The sequence below is a fragment of the Rhamphochromis sp. 'chilingali' genome (genome assembly GCF_963969265.1).
Source record: "Rhamphochromis sp. 'chilingali' genome assembly, chromosome: 22".
Taxonomy (NCBI): domain Eukaryota; kingdom Metazoa; phylum Chordata; class Actinopteri; order Cichliformes; family Cichlidae; genus Rhamphochromis; species Rhamphochromis sp. 'chilingali'.
Window position 1 is genome coordinate 9,363,345 of NC_137950.1, and position 21,064 is coordinate 9,384,408.

Consider the following 21,064-nt stretch of genomic DNA (forward strand, 5'->3'; position numbering starts at 1 on the left):
AGACCCCGGTACACAGCTGTAGTAACCCCCGCTGACTTCTTTTACTGAGGTTATATTTATCGATGTTTTATTTCCTGATGTTCTTATGTGTCCTACGTGTTTCAGTCGCCAATTCTGAATTATAACTAACATTAAAAACATGTTTAAGGAGGAGAGAGAGCAAATAAATCTGTTTAACATCTGATCTTTGGGTTTTTGTTCAGTAATCAGCGTGACCTGTGTATAAACACATAAAAGAGATAACGTTGGTGTTTCCGTCATGTAGTAACTGCTGGCTTTAACTGTACAAAGGTTGTTCGACACTATGAAACACATACAGACTTCATGATGTTCGGCTAATATTTTTATTGTGAATATTAATCATGCTGACCTCGCTCTGTACACCACGCAGCGAGGTCAGCATATCCACGATATCCTCAGCTCCATGAGTTAACACAAAGTTTCCCAGCTGACTATCTAACTGCCAACTATTCCAGAGACGTGAAAATATACAGCATAAAGAAAAGTGTAAGAGACTCAGCAGCAGATTAGAATAACAGTTATACATTTAATAAATCACCAAATGAATCCAAGAAACGAGCAAACCTGTTCCGACAATTTGAATTTGTATTCCCTCAGCTGCAGACTCGCTGCTGTTTAAATGTTTGAAAAGGAAGATTAGATATAAAAAACGTCAAACATAGACTCAGTCTGCCTTCACATTTGATATGAGGCCAGCACGTATAGTGGCCTCAGCAGGCTATTACTGAAATACACGTGCTATATCATAAACTATGATATAAACAGGGAGGTCCTATTAACATGTTTAGTTTTAAAGGACACCTTCCTGCCTTTAGTCTCATTCATGAGCAGCATTAGTTTTCTTCTAACATCCAGAAGTCTGCACAATGTGTTTCATAGTTTGTAACAAGCCTTTGACAGGTAAACATAACATGACCGAAAAAGAAAAAAAAAAGAGAGAGAGTGTTGACATAAGAAGAGAAAATTCTCTCAATTATGGAGACAGACAAATGGTTCATTTATGTTTGATGTGTGTTTATTCCTCCCTAAATATCGTCGGTGAAGTTCGCCATGCATGTCAGATTTTCCTGCGCATTTTTATACCTCTGCCAACAGAGAGAGAAAAAAAATCACATTCTAACAGACAGCTGGTGCTTAGAATACAGTTGAATAACTATTAAAAAACAGATGATATTTAGATGATAGTTCAGTCTAACACATGTGCCAGTGAACCATTAAACGTCTGTGAAACTATGCAGTTATGAAACGTAACTTTAACCTCAGCCAAACCGATTTGCTCAGTTGTAAATAAAACAGCGAAGTAAACGTGACCCGACAGACAGAACCTGAGTGAATGAAGTCCAGCGTTTAACCACTGAGAGTTAAAACTCAGCTGAGGTTTGAAAGCTGTGTGCCGGTGATTGGACATCAGCCGCTGATAAAGCTGTTCGCCTATAAAGTGCTCTGTAAGGAAACAAGCTCCAGCAGCTCTGCGCTCGGGGAAAACACTATATTTACTTATCTTGTGCAGAAAAATGCGCTGACATTGCGTTATATCGAGCACCGGCTGCCCAGTTAAACTGTGACTATCACCAGGTAACTAGGCGTGTTTCTTGAATTAGCAGCAGGTGTTAAACAGCTGACAGATGAGGAGGAGGATGCATGCAGGTAAACTGAGGGTCTGTTGAGCTGATCGCTGGTTTCGTGAGAAAAATGTCAGCTCGTTCTTTATGTTACAGAAGCACAGAGACACAAGACCAGGCGGAAAGAGACGATCGTTCGGTGAAAATGAGAATCTGCGAATGCAACATGTGGAACACGGAGAGTGGAATATGTAAACAAACCGGTTAACGTAACCCCCTCGGTGCACTCTGCATGCTAACTGTTAGCAGAGCTAGTGAAATCTCTGAAAACATCTGAGCACTTTTGCAAACATGTTCTATGTTGACAACCTGACCAGACATACGTCGCGACATTCGCGGCTAAAACACTGTTAAAAGTGTAGCTGGTGACAGAAAAACGGGGTATTTTAAAACTACACCACCACCATTGCTGCTTGTGATTTGATCTGCATTCTGGGATAACTGGCTGCCCCAAGTCTACACAAGCAATCGATTTTCTAGGATCGACCTGTTTTGACTTACTTTGCATGGCAACCAATCAAATGTTAGAGAAGCTGCATGGGCAGCGTTAACCCCGCCCCCTGAGTTTGATGGGTGAGGCTGACAGATAAAATTATTTCATGACGAGAGCCAGGCGCCATGACTGCCAAAATGAAATAAATAAATATATCATTAAATAATTAATTAAATGTGTCAATAATTAATTAAAATGTGAAATACATAAATAATTAATTAAATGTGTCAATAATTAATTAATTACATGTGTCAATAATTAATTAAAATGTGAAATACATAAATAATTAATTAAATGTGTCAATAATTAATTAATTACATGTGTCATAACTATTTATTTAATTAATTAATTCCAATTGTAATTAATTATTGCCACATTTAATTAATTATTTAATGGTGTATTTAATTAATTCATTATGGCAGTCCTGGCGTTCCATAGAAATCTATTGCATGTGTTAAAAGTGAGAAAAGCTGGAGGCTAAAACAATAATAAACTCCTCTAAATGAGCGAAATCTCTCCATTATGAAGTTACATTCATCAGCGATTAATGACAGCCCAGCAGCATGCTGTGGCCTGTTGCTTTGGCTGGGTGTGTCATAACCCTTAGGCTGCAGTATCATCCAGCGAGGCCCTCCGTTGGTCAATCAAATGAGTTCATCCAAAGACAGATTCCTTTGCAGTGTACACAAAGAGCTATTTCTCCTTTCTACCCTGCAACTCTCATGATCAAAGATTTTAAAATACAGTAACTTTCCAGAGCTTGAAAATGCTGTTTTGGCATCTGATGAGGTTTTAAATTCACAAATCAACAAATTAAATTTTATGGATTTTATTTCATTTTTCACAATTATGTAGCTTTCTGTGTTCTGAATGTACATTTATGGTGTAACATCTTTAATGAAGTGCTTACTGGATGAACATGCAGTGGGTCTGTACAGTGTCTTTTATGCAATATTGCCTCTGGTGAGGCAAAGGTATATACTGCTGCAGACCACAGAGCGTCCCTATAGCCACAATTCATTATGTTGGTTTAGAAATATTAGTATAATCTGAACTGAAACTGTAAAAACCTTCAGGCAACACACGCAGACCTTTATTATTTCACTTTATATTACTATTAAACAAATCTGTGGGGAAATAATAAAGAAGTTGCCGCATGTACTGTGCTACAGTACAGGCACTTTGCACTGGCAGTGCTTCAAGTTGTAAGGATGCGTTGGCCATTCTTGCTCCCGGCAAATTTGTACTTCACAGTTAAAAAAAAGTCACATGGCCCAAAGCCATAACTCGTAAATGTATTTAGTGCCTGCATTTGGTAACTGCACCACAGTTACAATCAATTTAAAACACTAAAAAGCTGAAGTTACAGTTGTCCGAACGAGACAGGAATATGTTGTGAGACTGTTTTTAAAGGTAAAGCATGCATGTACTTACAACTGACTCTTTGTCTATCTCTTACCAGAACAGTACCAGCTGAATAACTCTGCTTATGGACCATTTGGACAAGGGATTCCACAGCCTCACAGCAACCACAGCGCAGTGGGACTGAACAAATACACCTCCCTCAAAGCTGTGGGTAAGTCTGACACAAATACATGCTAAATGATGCTTATTTCAACTGACATTGCAACCTTTACAGTACAAGTTAAGAGTACAGGAGCTGTCAGATGATGAAGGGTCCCTTTACTTCGTGGAAAGCAGATTTAATCTTAAAGAGAGGCCCCCCACCATGATCCCATTTAAGTAACATTAATCATCTAAATGTTACTAAGTGATTGACGTAAACTGGACTTCACAGGAGATTTACTTCCCCATGGTACCACGTCATGCAGACAAGCATGAGCTATTGCAGTAAGGCCTTTGTGTGATTTGATTCAAAGAAACCTCACTGTACAGGAATATTTTAGGAAGATCTGACCCCACAGACCTAGTCATTGCTAAGGACAGAGCTCTATGATATATGGCGTGCAGGTAATACAGATATGATTATTTTTATTTCAACATAAAATGTGTAGCTAGCTTACTTGCATGTACACTAAAAAGTTGCACAGTACTTTACATCTTTTTATTCCATGATTCACTTTATAATCATATAAAGTCTTCCATGCAAATCATTGAATTCAGGTCTTCCAATGACTTGAATGGGCACAGGTGTATAAAATCAATCACCTAGGCATGCTGACTGCTTCTACGAACAAGTAATCGATCGCTCCCAGGAGGTCAGTGAGTTCCAGCATGGTACCATGATAGGATTTCAGCTAATAATATTCAGTCATGACATTTCTTTGCTACTAAATATTCCACAGTAAATCGTTATTGGTATTATAATAAAGTGGAAGCAAATGGGAATGACAGCAATTCAGTCATAAAGTGACAGGCCATGTAAAATCACAGAGCAGTGTCAGCGAATGCTGAGGAGTATAGTGGGCAGAAGTCACCAACTTTCTTCATAGTCAGTCGCCAAGGTCCTCCAAACTTCATGTGGCCAAGCTCAAGAACAGTTTGTTGAGAGCTTCATGGAAGAGGTTTTTGTGGCCGAGCAACTTACGTCACCAAGTGCAATGCCAAGTATTGGATGCAGTGGTGTAAAGCACGCCATTACTGGACTCAGGAGCAGTGCAGACATGGTGGAGGAGGGATTACGGTGTGGGGTTTTCAGGAGGAAAGACATTTTGGACGAGTTAGGCTCGGGTCAGCATACCAAGACAGAACACCTTTGGGATGAATTAGAGCGGAGACTGCAAGCCAGACCTTCTCGTCCGACATCAGTTTCTCATCGTACAAATGTGTTTCTGGATGAATGATCAAAAATTCCCATAAACACACTGCTAAACCTTGCTGGAAACATTCCCAGAAGAGTTGCAGCTGTTGTAGCTGCAAAGAGTGTGCATACATCATATTAAACCCTATGGATTACGAATGGAATGTCACTCAAATTCATATGCGTGTTAAGGCAGACAAGTGAATACTTTGGCAATATAGCGCACATACAGTTTCTTAACTTACTGTATAATGTCTAAATTTTATATTGACCTCAAATACAAAATCAAAACAGGTAAAATCTGAAGCCTATATTTGTAAAAGATAGGTTGAAAGTAGTCTGAAGCTAAAGTGTACTACCTCCCTGTGAGTCAAAATAGTTTTCAGTATCACAAATGGGCACATTAATCAACTAAGACTGTTTGCAGAGCGTCTGGTGGCTGGGCCTCAGTCCATGGGGCCTTGCCGGGCACAGCCCGAAAAAGGGACATCGGCCCATCTTCCTGCAGGCCCACCACCCGCAGGAGGCACCGTAGGGGTCGGCTGCATTGTGAGCCGGGCAGCGGCCAGGAGCAGAGGTCCTGGCGGACTGATCCCTGGTTACCAAGACTTGCACAAAATGTTTTCAGTTAAAAAATGAGATATTCTCATCCAATAGATTCCTTCATATCAGACTAAGAACACAGTGCTTTAATGATAGACTCTTTTTTTTAGTTGCACCACCTTACCTCACTTTTTTCCACATCTGCAAATCTCTGATTACAAAACTGCAGCTGAATTCTAGCTGCCATCTGGTTATTGTTCTATTCCTACATAAAAGCAAGGTTGCTGAGTTCCTATATCATCTGCAGTTAAATTGCCGTGCCGCAGCAACTACAACACTAGCTGTGTTGGAACCTCAGATCTGTGAAGTTATTGCTGGACTCTGAATGCAAGTAACTGAATGTGATTTTTCTCTGATCTAAGTTAATCACAGTTAATCGCACCATTTTCAGAAAAATAAATTGGACATAATCGCCCACTTGACCCCATTTAATCAGAAACTCATAGCAGACTGACTCTGACTTATTGCTTTTCTATCACCATTTTGACACCAAAGTCACTTTGAAGACCGCAAATGGTTGCAGACCTGCTCCTCATCTTCAAAGCAATTGCGTTCTGCAGCAACATTTGAATGGTACTGTCAGAATTTTTTAGAAACAACATCAAAGGATGGATCCATCCTGCCTTATTTCAGCAGTTCAAACTTCTGCTGGCTGCAAATTGTGTGGGTGATACCATGGTGCTTAATCTTCGCATCATTAAAACATGAAAGCCTATCCGAGTATTGTTGCTGACTACTCCATCCCTTAATGACCGCAGAGTGTCCATCTTCTCATGGCTGCTTCCAATAGGATAACACATGATGTCACAAAGCTCAAGTCATTTCAAATGGTCTCTTGAACATGACAGTAAGCTCACAAATGGCCTCCATAGCCACCAGATTAGGGATGCAGTGGAACATGAACTGTATGGTGGTACTATCACCAGACCAAAACCTCTGAACAATGTTTTCAGCACCTTGTTGAATCTATGACATAAAGAATTCAGGCTGTTCTGAAGGCAAAACAGAGACCACATTTATTCATAGTAGAAGACATCAAACATTACAATTTTTAAACTGAGAAAATATGTCATTTTAAGATAAATATTAGCACATTTTAGAATTTAATGACAGCAACAGTTCTCAAAGAAGTTGGGACAGGGCCGTATTTATTTTAGGGCCGTTATATGCTTGTTGTACATGCTTGTTCATTTGTTACTTATGCATGTAGCACAACCTTTATAGTGGCTGACTAAGTCTGTTAACGCATTTATCTAAATAACTTGCTCTCTCTTCTATGATAACTACTGATATATCACAAGCACAAAACATGTATTTGTCACCTGTCTCGTGTGCTCTTGGAGGCCCCTCCTGGTATAAGGCCCCCAAGCGGCACCTTAGTCTCCTTATGCCTCAGCTGGCTCTGAAGCTAGTTGCCAGGATATGCTAACATTCGCAGTTAAGATTAAAGGCAAATGTAGTTACATTTTTACTTGTGCTTGTTTTCCATTACAGAAGCAGGAAACTGTTACCATCTGCTCAACAAACTATCAGACTGAATCATGATAGGAGTTCACTTGTTCTCAAAGTTTTTTTATGCTTTTCGATGAAATAATAAAATAAAATGACATTGTTGAGATTAAATACATTTGCTTTTGAAAAGAGCAGAAGCAACCTTTGTCGGTGTACTCTGATTTTCCAGCAAAAACAATGAAAGCACACTCAGAGACAAGGTTACTGTTCATGTAACCAGGAAGCTAGCGGCGATAACCTCAGTGTTTAGTTTATGCAGTGTGTGCTGATGACACGCGCACACACATGCACAAGCAGAGTCAGACTCAGGGCGAGGGTATTTATAAACCTCCATCGCTGTGTCCCCTCTTCCTGACACACATACCTTTACCTCCAACATCTCCATTGCACTCTTCAGTTTCTCCTGCTCCTCCTGCCCTCCAGTATCTCAAGAGAAGATTAACACCACTAATATTCACTCACCTCAAGGGCATGTCAGTTGGAAATACATAAACAACCAGCCTGCCCTTTGATCTTTTTCAGATCCTCTCTTCACCTTCCTCTGACTCCCTCCTTTCCGCTCCTTTAAATGTACTTTTTAAAAACTTTTACGCATATAAAAAAGGGCATTTTCATGCTAACACGGTCCATTTGTGAGGAGATCATTTTTTTCAATTCTGCCTACAGGAGTTGCATAAAAGCTTTCTGATATATTCAAACAATAGTGACATTGCTGACAGTTTGGAGCCAGGAGGCCAGAAATGCATCATGGATTAACCGTGATTCAGACTTGAGCCCTCCTCCTATGATGACAGATCATGTGTTTGTGAATTGACAGTTAATTTCTTAGCCTGCTTCTGCATGTGACTCAGAACTGCATCAGACTGTGATAAATTGAAAATGATTTCAAAGTGTAAACAAGTTTAAAGAGGCCAAATATAGCATGTTTGTGCTACCGACCCAACTTTTTAACTTCTACTGTAACACTGCACTGTGACAGAGCAAGAAGTGAGCAGAAAGCTATATTTATTAACACTATGAATGAGTGTACCCATATTTGGTACATAAATCCCACAGTCTACACACACGTTGCCATTGGTTAAAGGAATAAAATAGAATTAAAAAGAGTAGAGTAATAATAGCCATTTGTGCTTATTTTTTCCTCTTTGGCAACTTTAAATTTGGGACAAATTCTATAAAGACTAAGATTTGAGGAAAGGTCATTTACTACTTTTATTGTCACATTGCATGTGCAGGTACACTGGTGCAGCAGATGCAAAAAGGATATACAGAGGTCAGCAGTTGGATATTGCGCAAAACAAGTGGCATTTATGTACAGTATGGAGTGCATAATGTTGAAGTTCTGGTAAGTGACGGTGAGGTGTCTACGAAGTGTTCAGCAGTCTGATGGCCTGATGGAAAAAGCTGTCTCTCAGTCTGCTGGTTCGGGACTGGATACTGCAGAACCTCCTGCCTGATGGAAGCAGTCTGAACAGTTTATGCTGAACAGTTTATAGAAAATAACAACACTAACAGTCATGTGAAAATGACTGGAAGGAAAAAAATTAATACAACCTCACTGCTTCCATAGAAATTAAGAGGGTCAGAAGCAGCCAGGTGCTGGTCTTGAGCATTCAGGTGTGTGTTAATATAGTATCCCTCATGCCCTGCATCAATTTAGTAATCCAATTAGAAAAAAACTGAACAAGCATGGCTTGTTTGGTCAGAAACTAAGCCTCTTGTCTCTACACAGAACAAAGCAGCACGACTTAGGTTTGCCAAGTTGCGTCTAAACAAACCACAAGACGTCTGGAACAGTGTCCTTTGGACAGACAAGACTAAACTGGAAATACTTGGGCAAAATGCACAGCGCCATGATTAGTGACAACCTAGCACAGCATATCAGCCAAACATCAGCCAAACCTTGTCAAGCACGGTGGTGGAGAAGTGTATTACTACAACAGAAAACCGTAAGTTTAAAAATAGAACTAGACCTTTGTTCATGGTCACATCTGTCTGAAAATAAAAAACAGATTCGACAAGATTAATGTTGGGCTAAAGCTCCAATCTTTCTCGATGCTCATCAAACTGAAAGCCTGGAGGGTGGGGAGACTTCTCGGGTATTTAAAGGTTTTACGGCGATGGTTGTCTTTGTCTCACAGACTGTCTCCACCCTGTCTCTCTGCAGCTGAAACTGCATCTCGGAGCTACTACAAGAGCTTCCCTCTCATGGATTTCTCCCACTACCAGCCTGTAGCCCCGCCTGCCTTCCAGCCTGTGCCCATTCCACCTAAAGAGAAATCATACATCCATCACCAACCCCTGCCAGCACACCACGACATCCACTCCCCTCTTTCAATCTCCATCCCCCCCAGCCACCTCGAGCAATCACGCCTCTCTAAGACAACCACACACCCGTTTCTCTCCAACTCGGCCTTCAAAGCATGGGAGCCAAACGCCCGCCATGTCCACAGGCAGACCTCCGCCCCAGCGCATGCTTCCACCTCTCTGCACAGCTCCACCCGGAGACACAACTACTCAACCCGGAGGCAGCAGAGCACAGAGAATGTCCCAGATCTCTATACTCAACCCTATGGAGGGATGTATGGAGGAACTGGAGGGGGAGCAGGACAGGGGCCACATGTCCAGGGGCAACATCCATCTCAACCCACTTATTACCACCACACCAGACAGAAGAGCTACTCCACCCACAGTGCAAATGAGGTGACTGTCTGAGCGGCAGCAACTCAGAGTGCGGCCTTCCACCATGTTTAACACAAAAACGAAAACGCTTTGGCGTAAGACAAAAGGGCCAGAGTTTGGGACAGCTCGTCCAACATGTGGTTAATTAAACAAGGAGTTTTTTTAAGACACGAAAAAATGAAAAGGGGTGTTTTCATAAGAGGAAACAGTCAGGTTCAGGAGGAAAACAGTGCAGAACCACCACTTTGTAGAAAATGGACTGTGCTGGTAAAGGTTATTACCGCACTTGACCAAATGTCTCGTATAATAAATGTTTAGATTTCACCCAAGGATATCTCAAATCCACTCTCAGGCTTCAATAGGCTGCAAAGCTATAAAAATGTCCAACTACTAAAGATTTTCCACTACAGTGTGCTTCAATTGCGGTTGTACAGGCCATATGGTACGGAGCCCCGCAAGGGACACAAAAAATAAAGATGAACATTTGCGAGATCTCGCAAATGTTTTAGCCGCATCCTTCAGAGGCCGCCAGCTCGAAGCCAACCGGGAGGTCGGGGCACGATGCGCCGGGAGTGCGGTGTTCCCCCCGGCTGTAGTGGACCTCAACCTCCCGTTAGCGTCGAGCTGGTGGGTAACAGACGTCTCCGAAAACGCCGGAGCACTTTTGCAAATATGTGATCTCTTGATAAACCGGGCAGATATTTGAAGTTTACACAGCTACATTCACGCCTAAAAATATCTTAAAAGTTTATTTTGTGACCCAGAAAGAGTAATATTAAAACTAACTAGCTGTCGCCATTGTTGGAAACGAATTGGCTGGGCCATGCTATGAATTCTGGGGAAGGTTGGGTCACAAAAGATACACTTTTGCGAGATCTTGCAAAAGTTCATCTTAATTTTTTCTCCCATGTCCCTTGCGGGGCTCCGTAATATAGAAACATGGGCAGAACAAAAGAACAACAAAATACTACTGCCGGCCACTCTAGAGGGGAGGGCTTGATACTTCGAGTCAAATTAGGCAAAAAGAAACAGTCAGTTTGTATTATTCAAAATAATTCTACCTGAGCACAGGTGAAGCAGGTGATCAGTACATGTGGCTACCAATTTAGCTAGAAAAAAAAAATCTAATTCCATTCCAAAGAAATAGTCACAGCTAGCATGCAGCTATTTTGACTCAAATGTAGCTTTCTGTGTACTCTTTTTTTTGTCATTCACCTGCAAATGTTAGACCTCAGGAACATTGGAACTGTTCATGTCATTTAATGGGAACTCTGTCTGTGTTCTCCTACTCACTACCTCCTCCACTTTAAAGGAACTCATTGTAAATGATAATAGTTTGAAAACTTTTTTGAAATTAATGTTATCAAAAGAAACCCAAGAGCTGTTTTACTTTGAGGTGACAGTGCTAGCTACTGCACCTTGCTCCTTCTCCTGAGAAGCACAGGTATGAAGCACACTAACGCAGACAGTTAGCCTAGTTTAGCAATAACAACAATTTCTTGCTGGGAAATTATCAAACTGATGTTTTTCATCTACACTAAAGTATTTATCTGGATTAAACAAATGTATAAAATCTCTGTGGCTAATGGTGTGTTCCATTTGAAGTCAAAAGTTGGAATTTAGGAGTTCATAATTGGAATTTTCACCCACCCAAGTTAAATTTCCACCTTAGAAAGATGGAATAGCATCACCAACCTCAACTTCATAATCCAAGATGGTTTCAGAGCATGTAAATGTATAAAATCTATATTATGATGCTAATGCTAATGCTAATGATACATGAATAGCTCTGCCTCTTGCTTGCTTTTGCTTTTATAGCTTTTCTTAATTTACTACAGGGACGTGCTCTACTCGGGAGATCTCTAATAACTCTGACATCTGAGGCAAATGGAACGCAGCATTAATAATGAAGCCCATGAGGAAGTTTTGGAAACTGCAGTTCCTCAAATGGCCACTTGAGGTTGGCTCTTAAAAGAGAGTTAATCATTGGCGTTCATGTTTAAAAAAAAAACCCAACTTGGGCTGGTGTACAAATGAATTAAAAATAAGTTCTTTTGATGGTGAGCCAATTGGAGCTGGCCTAGTTTAAGAGTTTTCTCATTGTGATCTATATAGATATCATCAACCATTCAGTGCAATCGTCGAGGTAAAAGTTCAGGTAATTTTCAGGCCCCACAAGCTTTTGTGTGCATCAAGTTACCTCCTGTCTATCTTGTAAAAACACCTCTTCTATTTTGCAGCTCTCAGTCTACCTCCATGCACAGCTGTTTTCTCCTTGTCCCTTTTTCTCCCACCAATTTTCTGAGATGAAGCGCTTTGCATTCTTCGCCATCAGGCCAAGCATACGGGGACAGCATCCCCGTGGGTCACATTAACTGACGGTGAGGACAATGGCACCATCATGTCAGGTCCCATCAGCCTCCATCCTAGCTAGAGAAAAGAAGAGAAGGAAAGAGAGGAAGAGCGTAAGAGCCAGAGGCTCAAACTCTTTAGAAAGGAGAGAAAAGGAGGAAAGAGAACAGGAAAATAAAAAACAAACACACACTGCTGCATGTTTTCCTTCCTTGGGGGAAGGAGTCAGTGTGGATCTGGTCTCCTACTATTGAACTGTCTGAGGCATAATTCAGAGTGTGCAGATGCCTGTATGTAATTTCTAACCTACAGGCGCCATTGCGGGAAAGTTTTCTGAGGCGTTTCCAGCCCTGGAGCGTTAGACATTTCTCATTTCATCTCTGAACCCCGGACAGCAAAGGACACTGTGCAGAGTTGCAGCTGTTGATTTAAACATTCAACAGTTTTTGCATTGCTTCCACTGCACTTGTTGGTGAAGATGTACAGCTGGAACACCCTCAGGAGATGTACAATGTACGACACATGTGTCCAGAAATGGTTCCGTGAGGTTCGTGAATTGAATTTGTGCCGAAAGAGCTGAGGGGGGAACTTTCCTTTGATTATGTAGCAGCTGAATTAAGAGGCAGGAAAAAAGGTTGCTGTAGGTTAAATTGAGTCAAGACATTGGGCAACGCATGCAAAACAACACAGCTGCTAAATAAAGACCAAATATAGCTCTACAGCAACACATAGATGCACTGTTGGTCAAATGCAATTCTGCAGTACGGTATTTTAAACATGAAATCAAGATACTAAACAATAAGAATGTTATATGGTTAATATTTTCCTAAATGAAGGGTCCGTATATGAGTCCTTAACAATATGTCATAAGAAGACAGGTGAACAAAACAATCTGACCTATTCTGCCCTTTTGAGCAGACCAAAATTTTAACAACTCTTCCAAATGATCGAGAGGAACATTTTATTTTGGTCTCTACCCAAATTAAAGTTTAACACTTTCTCTCCTCTCACCTATATTTGTCTGTCTGCTAAGTTTTGGAGTTGTTTTCCACTGGAACAGCTGCCTGATGGAACAAGCTTGAATTCTTTTAAGACACCAAAATGTTCTGTTAAGCTGGACATTTGCATCATAATTCATTTTTGGTTCATCTCTCCATATGGACCTATTCATATTCCACCTGAACTTCTTAATAAAACAAAATACACGAGGTTTAAAATCTTGCCACCAGGCTTACAGAAGTTATCATTTATCCCTGGAGAAATGAGCATGAAAAGCAGCAACTTTGAAAATTTTCAATTTTAAAGGGATTTGATAATCTGTGACTAGCACTGTTGTCAGCTGCTGTCATGGAGGCATTCGTAACAGGGGTTTTAAACTGTTCATTTGAACCATGTGGAGAAATGTCAGAAGTTTTGATAATAGGTAAAAGTACAGTAAATGTATATTTGGTGTCTTTTGTCAGCCAAAATCTGTCATTAATGGGGATCTAGTATCATATTTTAATTTTGGACTTAATCCCACAGCAACCCATAGCTTGAAGCAATCCTCACATGTTTTATAATGAGCCTTAGTGCAGCCCCTTGATCCACTGTTCTAACGCCTCTCCCTTTAACCCATCCTCCCAACTTTGTTCTGATTGGTTGCCCCTTGCAAACAGAAGGTTGAGCTTCTTTATCCATAGCTGGAGCTATGTGCCTGAAATGACCCTAACAGAGACATGTTTAACATAAGTAGCCACCACTGTAACAGTACATGAGTGACAGAAAATAATAAAAAACACACCGCAGGTCTCATTTAACACTGTTTCTAATACTCAGTCTGGTACATAAGCTAAGTGCAAGTCTAACCTGGTATTTATGAAGGCTCGAGCCACATTCACCTACTCTAAGCACTTCAAATCGCTTAACCTGTCATATCCTCCTGAGATCCAGCCTGTTCATTTATGTCTCCTGTAATGGACATTTGTTTTTGGTCTATATCTTTTTACTTATTTGAGCTAACTTAATAAGTCATGATGTGCTCAATAGAAGATATCCTGGCCTTTCCGATGATATCTCATGTGTTTGGGTGAAAACGTTAAACTGGAAGATACTTTTTTCCTCTGCTTGCAGGAGGGTATAGTCACACCTACTGCCCGCACACTGACATCACCCGTTAACATGCATGTCTTCGGACTGCAGAAGGAAACTGAAGTAAACCCAAATCTAATAGGAGCAGCAGAGATCAGCGAGACAAACACCTGCATCATTCACAATGATGTCACATTAAGTGAATGGCATTTAGAGCTCTGTGGCTCCTGCTGTGTCAAGAAAACAAAAAAAAAACAGGCAACTCTTTCACCGCACCCTCTCTTGTCTTCATTCCCTTGTATGTAAACACAAGAAGGACACATTTGTAATTATGCGATTCCCCTCTTCAACAGCGCAGTGTCCTGGGCAGGCATCCGTTTCCCCTCCAAACGGTCGGTGTTGTGGGTTTAAAATGTTGAGAGCTGCTGCTTTTTTCCCCTTAAACAATAGCAGTTTAGTTCTTTGCAGTGAACAAGTGCTTCCAATGTTTGTTTGCTTTTCCCCCGTGGTATGGAAAACTGCATTTTTCTCCACCTGATCTTCTAGTCTTGATGAAACAAACCGCTTTTTCACGTCTTTGTGATAAATTCTTGACACATTTTGTACATTATTACTCCGCCTTTTGTTGATTTTTGTTTTATGTAGTGCAACCACCATCTGGGAATCATTTTGATTTGATTTATGACTATTGTGTAAATATTTTTATTTATTGGATTTCCTATATATTTTATTTATATAAGGGCTGTATGAACAGAGAGTATTTATTATTAGTAGTAGTATTACTGCTGTCAGGTTTTAACAGAATATTTGACTTTTTGTTGGCAGAGTTGGGCAATAGACAGGCCTTTTCACATAAGTGGCAAAACACAGTGACACAAACGAACTGCAGTACCTCTGTCTAAGCCACTGGTGAGGTCTATATGGCCAGAAGTGGTGAGAAGGAACTAGATGTGCTTTGGAACATTTGTCCGCATGTTTAAAACTGGAAGAATTATTTTTTGCTGGGTAAAGACTGCTGAGTTTACACCACTTTGGCTCCCTCAGTTACTGCAAGTAATAAAATATAATAGATACAGATGAAGTCAGAGTGTATTGGAGAGAAATACAGTATGTAGTGTTTATGCTGTATGTATCCATACTTCTTACTACAACAGAACAGCTACTTTATACCCAAAATATTCTAGAGATGTTGTTTCTAACAGACTGTTTAGAAGACACTTTTAATGATGAACTATTAAATATTGATATTAAAGAAAATTTTGAGTTTGGTTTGATTGGTTTTCATATGAAATTAATATTAGACTTCTGATCCTCATGGACATACCACTTCAGACCACTGATAAATTGGCAGCTCTCATTTCATCAGACAAATATTGTCATTTAGTGAACTTTCTGGAAACTTTTTCTTGGAGCAGCTGGAGTAAAATGTGTTTACTTCAGAGGTAGCAGGTTCAGTACATGCTGAATATTTGAAGCAGCGTCACTCACACAAATATTTGGTCATTTAAAAACATTTAATAGTCGACCTGCCTGACTGACAAATACAGCTGATGCTGCAGGACTGATCCTGTAGTGCCACCTTGTGGCTGCTCTTTATATTACATGGAACGAGAGCAGTAGCAGTTTTGAGTCCTGGAAACTTGATTTCTGAAGCGAATCAGGGATTGCTACTAATGACATACAGTGCAAAAGTCTGGCGCTGCCTCTCTTTCCTTTATATTTTGCCAGGAAAATGGAAATAGGTGCAGAAAAACTGTGTTTGTACAATTTTACCGAGGTTTGAAAGTTAGTACTTGGTATAAACACCTTTATTCTTTAACACAAAAGAAGCAAAACATGAAGAATTTAGAAGTGGGTTAAGATGCTTGATGAATACTATAGAACTGAAGAGAAAACATTTTAATAAAGTCAACAGAAAAGTCTTCAGAGAATAACAATTTTAATGGAAGATAGTATTTGAAAATGTCACACATTTAATAAAGTGCAGAGTTAAACATTTGCCTTGTGAGGTCTAGATCATCATCAACGATCACCCCAGTTTAAACAGCCCAGGATACCACCTATGATGGTTTAGATGTCAGACGAACATATATATTAATCGTTTTAAGACAAACATTTGTCTAAACCACGTGTGACCCTCTGCTTGTAAGCAAACATCTTTTTTTTTTTTTTAAAGTACATTTTCCCCCCTCAACAAATTCAGGTTCAATTCAGTGATTTTAGAGTCACAATCTGAATAAACTAAAGACCTATTTATATTTGAATATAAGCAAAACAATGGCCTTTTTGAGACTTGTGCATTAATGATCTACGCAGGATCAGGATGGTGAAGGAGCAACAGGTTAAACAATATTTAGAGTAAACATGTCCCAAACACAACAATTAAACACAGTTTGCCAAAACAGTGATGGAGGTAAGTGGTTGATACGCATAGTTTTCCTATGCCTGGTTTAATCATGCAAATATAAACAGTCAAATATGCATAGTGTATATGAAACAGTGCGTCTTTATAAACTGAGAAAACTCTAAACCCGACAAAGCAAATGAAAGCTGTAAAGCTGAGTGGTCCTGAATTTAAAAAAATATATAATTCCCTGTGTTCATCAGATGTTCCTGGACGTGGCATTCTGAAGATAAAACTTTGGTCAAACGATACTTTTAAAGCCTGACGAGCCGGCAGAACGGGTTTAACTGAGCTGGCCTTGAAATGCATCCTGTTCTAATAACTACAGGAATACAAACAGTAAAAATAAACAAATAAAAAGAATTAAGGCACCAGATTACATTTTTTCTCCCTCTCCACCAAGTTCCATGAAATTCAAGTTAGTAGTTTTTACATTATTGGGATGACGGACAGAAAAAGTGGAAACGATTTCACACCCACACTGAAGAAAAGGCAGAACACAGCATGGCACGTTAAATAAACAAACTGACCGAAATGTGACAATAGACTAAGGAACAAATACCTCATTTTTGGCATTGGACTCAAATTCAGATTTGGATTTCTGCCAAAACAACTGAACTTAAAGTATCCTGTTACATCCTGGCACTTTGTGCATTTTGATAGCAATTTGTTACCAGCGTAACACAATCAGAGTCTTTACACCACCATTTTCAACATGAATATTTTTTGTAATAAAGTCTTAGAGCAAGAAGTATAAGCCTTGCCAGTGATCTTTAAATGCCACTAGGCACTTATTTGAGTAGTTCCTAAACTAATTTTATTTTAAAAAGTCACTATAAAAACTTCACATATAGATAAATATCAAAGAAAAGGTTTCCTTTAATTCCATAAATGTCCGATTTTAAATTGGGAGTCCTTACATGCCATCTCTCTGCCTCACAAGATCTCTGGAGAAAGACACAAAAAGATCTGTTGTCCATGAAAACTATTACAAATTCTCATTATCTGTGTGAATGATTAAAACAGAGACATCCTTTAGACACATTAAAACAGAAGGATTGGAAGACAAGGCCAGTGCTGGTTATGTGATGATAGTACGATTCATGGATTCTTCATCATTCGATTTTTTTGAGCAGTCATCTAACTATAATAAACTTTGTGACAGACTGCCACAATGACAGAGAGACATACTGGAGCACCTCGTGAGAGGATGACAATACCTGTTGAAAACGCCTCTCGTAAGTAGCAGTGCATGAGAGGATGAATCCTGCCTCTAAAATGACAACTTTGAATACTAATCCAGAGGATATGCATGTATAGTGATCCTGCTGACTAGTGGTGCAACGGATCACGGTTGATCCGTAATCCGAACCGATCCCACTCCACGGTTCAGCACGGACGTGATCCAAAGATTCGAAAAAAAAAAAAAAAAAAAGTATGTGTATGGTCCACGTGGTGGGTCTGTCAAGCGATAGTTATGGCCAGCGCTAGCGGTCAAAGTGGAGAAGCAGAGGAGTTTGCGGTATTTGCTGCCCAGTCCGACCGGGCTAAAGCTATTACAAAAGCTACTGGGGTGTTTAGCTGCAGACGGGAGGGCGTATTCCGTTGTGCAAAACAAGGGGTTTAAACTATGATCAACGTGCTTAAGCCACGCTATGATATCCTGTTCGCGTCAACTTTAGTGGCAAGATCGTTCCAAGCATGTATGAGCAGGAAAAGTTTAAAGTTACGGCTGAACTGTCCCAGGCATCTTCTGTTGCCCTAACTACTACAAATGGGTGGAGCTCCAGGGCAACGGAAAGCCACGTGACCGTGACAGCTCATTATATCACAGCGGAGTGCGATATAATGTATTATTGTAGGGTCTACCTTACAATATAAAGCACCTTGAGGCGACTGCTGTTGTGATGTGGCGCTTTATAAATACAACTGAATTAAATTGAGTGGTAGATACAAAGCCCTATACTGCCCTTAATAACTGCATGGAATGAGTCTTGAGTTGAATGTTTTTAACCGGCAAAAAATACTTCAATAAGTAAATGTTAAATTTTTGTCTTTTTTCGCTGATCCGAAAATTGATCCGATCCGTGACTTAAAACTGTGATCCGATCCGAACCGTGAGATTTTTGATCCGTTGCACCACTACTGCTGACCCAAGAAAACGTAATCTTAAACACGTTAATGTACACAAACAAGTATAAGACCCATTTTTAGTCCCCTGTCCACAGAGTTTAGCACACCTTCACCCCTCGCATACACCTCAGAGTATGTTGAACAACACCATAAAAGTCAATAACAATAAGTGATGGCTGATTAAATATAGAAGTGACTTGCCAGCCACATGCAGGGATGTTATCAGTTATCTTCTAAAATCCACGACTCGGTCTATCATTGCCCAGCCAGGTTGTTGCCTCCAGGATTTATGACCATGGAATCCAGGAAGGGACGGAGAGCCTGGCCAAATGGTCTGTGAGGAAATACAGCAGAGAGTACAGTTACATTACAAACCAAAGTATTAGTCAGTTATATCATACAAGAACAGCAAACACTTAATACCACAAGAGTAATCGTTCAAAAGAGACGCAGGATGAAATGATTGTACAGCATACATCTTTAATGTCTTTAAATAACAAGAATTGGGCACTTAAGTTTCCATTTATTTCGGATTTTTCTACAAACGACACCGGGTCAAAATTAAATCACTCACTTAAATCTTTAATAAGTGGAGCTGAAAGTTCTACGTGTGAAAAAGGCCAATAAATGTCTGAAAGTGATCACAGCTGACCAAAATTAGTAGTTTATTTTGGGCAGTGTAAAAATAGTTTTCTCATTCTCAGTGTTTTGAGTGTTTCTCAACCCAGGTCTCTAATTTTTGACAACTGTACATTCATATTGTAATGGTGTATTTAATACAACATTCAGGGTGCATATAATTTCAAATGCATTTTTCCATTTATATTTATTATCTATAATATAATTGATATTATTATGCATTTTTAGTATTTTGCCATCAGTATCAGCAGAGACTCAATTTGACTGCACAGAATTAAGAAGCTTACGTGGCGAGGATGTCAGATGGAAGGTCTGTGATGTACGATGGGATCTTTCTGCCTGTCAGGAATTGAGCCACTTCACTGCTGAAAGTGTTGCAGTTGTTCTCAAACAAGTTGTAATTGGCACCTCTGCAACAAATGAAGGAGGAAGTCAGAGGAGGGAAGAAGGAGTTCAAAGCGCAGAGAGAGGGAGAGAGAGGTGCACCACAGGGTGGAGAAAAGCAGGTGAGTAGCAGGAAGTGATGAGACAGAAACATTTTAAATGCAAAATAATGAGGGGGAAGAACACTATATGTACATTTTAGCTCATTCCTAAAAACTATTATTTAGACTCAAACAGGGCAGTAACGCATGAGGCTTGTTCTGTGCATTCAAGCTATGCACTTAATTCTACTGGTGCTACTTAAAAACAAATCATTTGTAACTGTTTGGTTCAGTTGTATTTTTCCAAAACAACAACAACAACAACAATAATAATAACAATTATAATAATAAAGATCTCATCATCTTCTTTTACCTGTACTTGGACTCTCCCAGTGAAGTTAAATACTCCTTAAAAAGGTCTTCAGGCACTTCAGTGGAGCCCATATCTACTACAGAATCAGGCGGCCCCAACAAAGTGCCTCCCTAGGAGACAAACAGATGCACACTTCAGTGACTTGTCACTGAGATTCTGACACAAGTTTCTTGATTTTGTGTCTAGATCAAACGGCTTTAAAGTGCACTGTTTATATGAGAGGATGGTGCTGATTCTTACAGGTGGACAATTGGTGATGCCTGTTGATCCACCAAAGTAGTGCTCTTTCCCGTGGACCACAACACCCGTGTGCCTGTTAGACGCCAATGCATTTGTTTTTTAAACAGTGGTATTAAAGTACTTAACTGCAGCTCAGGTGCTCAGTAAGAATACTTTTTATAGAACTTTCTTTATGTAAACTCACCATATCCCATCAATATGTCTCCCTGTAAAGATAAAATAATTTAAATTACGATCAACTTTTTCCGCCCTTAGAAATCAACAACTTTCACTTCCGAAGCATCCCACTGAGTCATGACAGAGTTTGTCAGAAACTCACCCAGCATGGAAGCACTCAGCTGACGGGCCATCCCTCTGGACAGGTCATAAACGTAAAGTTTTACTGGATAAGAATCAGTTTGGTCCATGATAACGCAAAACGATTTATTCGAAACGACAATGCAGCTAACCTTCTAGAAAGTTACTTAGTCACTACAGAGTTCCCAGCTAGCTAGCTTCCCGGTGGCAAAGAAAAGTTTAATAAACCTTCTGGTGGTGGAACTGTGAGAAATAATAAATTCAGGCTACAGGCTGTTTAAAATGCTAGTAATGACTGTAAAATAAAAAAGTAAATGTAAAACCTAGCTCGAAGTTGCCGGGAGTCAATTCCAGTGCTGTGTCACTGTCTATCAACGATAACGCTACTGTCCTATCACGTGAACAGCAGGCTTCCGGCTTTAGGGTAAATAAACCCC

At 40.0% G+C, this 21,064-nt stretch overlaps 2 protein-coding genes across 3 annotated transcripts in view; one reads left to right on the forward strand and one right to left on the reverse strand.

Annotated features, from left to right (window-relative positions):
• shisa8b (shisa family member 8b) overlaps window positions 1-11,521 on the forward strand; it is a 48,025-nt gene extending 36,504 nt beyond the window's left edge. Inside the window, exons 4-5 of the mRNA XM_080872347.1 lie at window positions 3,599-3,712; window positions 9,180-11,521. Coding sequence (XP_080728473.1) covers window positions 3,599-3,712; window positions 9,180-9,727 — 662 coding nt within the window. The 3' untranslated portion in view covers window positions 9,728-11,521. The remainder of the gene's footprint in view (window positions 1-3,598; window positions 3,713-9,179) is intronic.
• Window positions 11,522-15,944: 4,423 nt separating this feature from the next.
• LOC308390782 (desumoylating isopeptidase 1-like) lies at window positions 15,945-21,007 on the reverse strand. Of its 2 annotated transcripts, XR_013970497.1 has the most exons (7): window positions 20,650-21,007; window positions 20,515-20,536; window positions 20,331-20,403; window positions 20,091-20,200; window positions 19,580-19,702; window positions 18,855-18,987; window positions 15,945-17,467 (listed from the first exon to the last, which is right to left on the reverse strand). XR_013970497.1 is itself a non-coding variant. In XM_080873054.1 (6 exons), the coding sequence occupies exons 1-6, from the start codon at window positions 20,735-20,737 to the stop codon at window positions 18,909-18,911; spliced, it is 495 nt and encodes a 164-aa protein (XP_080729180.1). In that variant the 5' UTR covers window positions 20,738-21,006; the 3' UTR covers window positions 18,494-18,908. The 2 variants fall into 2 exon arrangements, 1 of the variants encoding a protein (XP_080729180.1); XM_080873054.1 differs by lacking the exon at window positions 15,945-17,467 and having other exon boundaries at window positions 18,494-18,987; window positions 20,650-21,006.
• Between the last annotated feature and the right edge of the window lie 57 nt (window positions 21,008-21,064).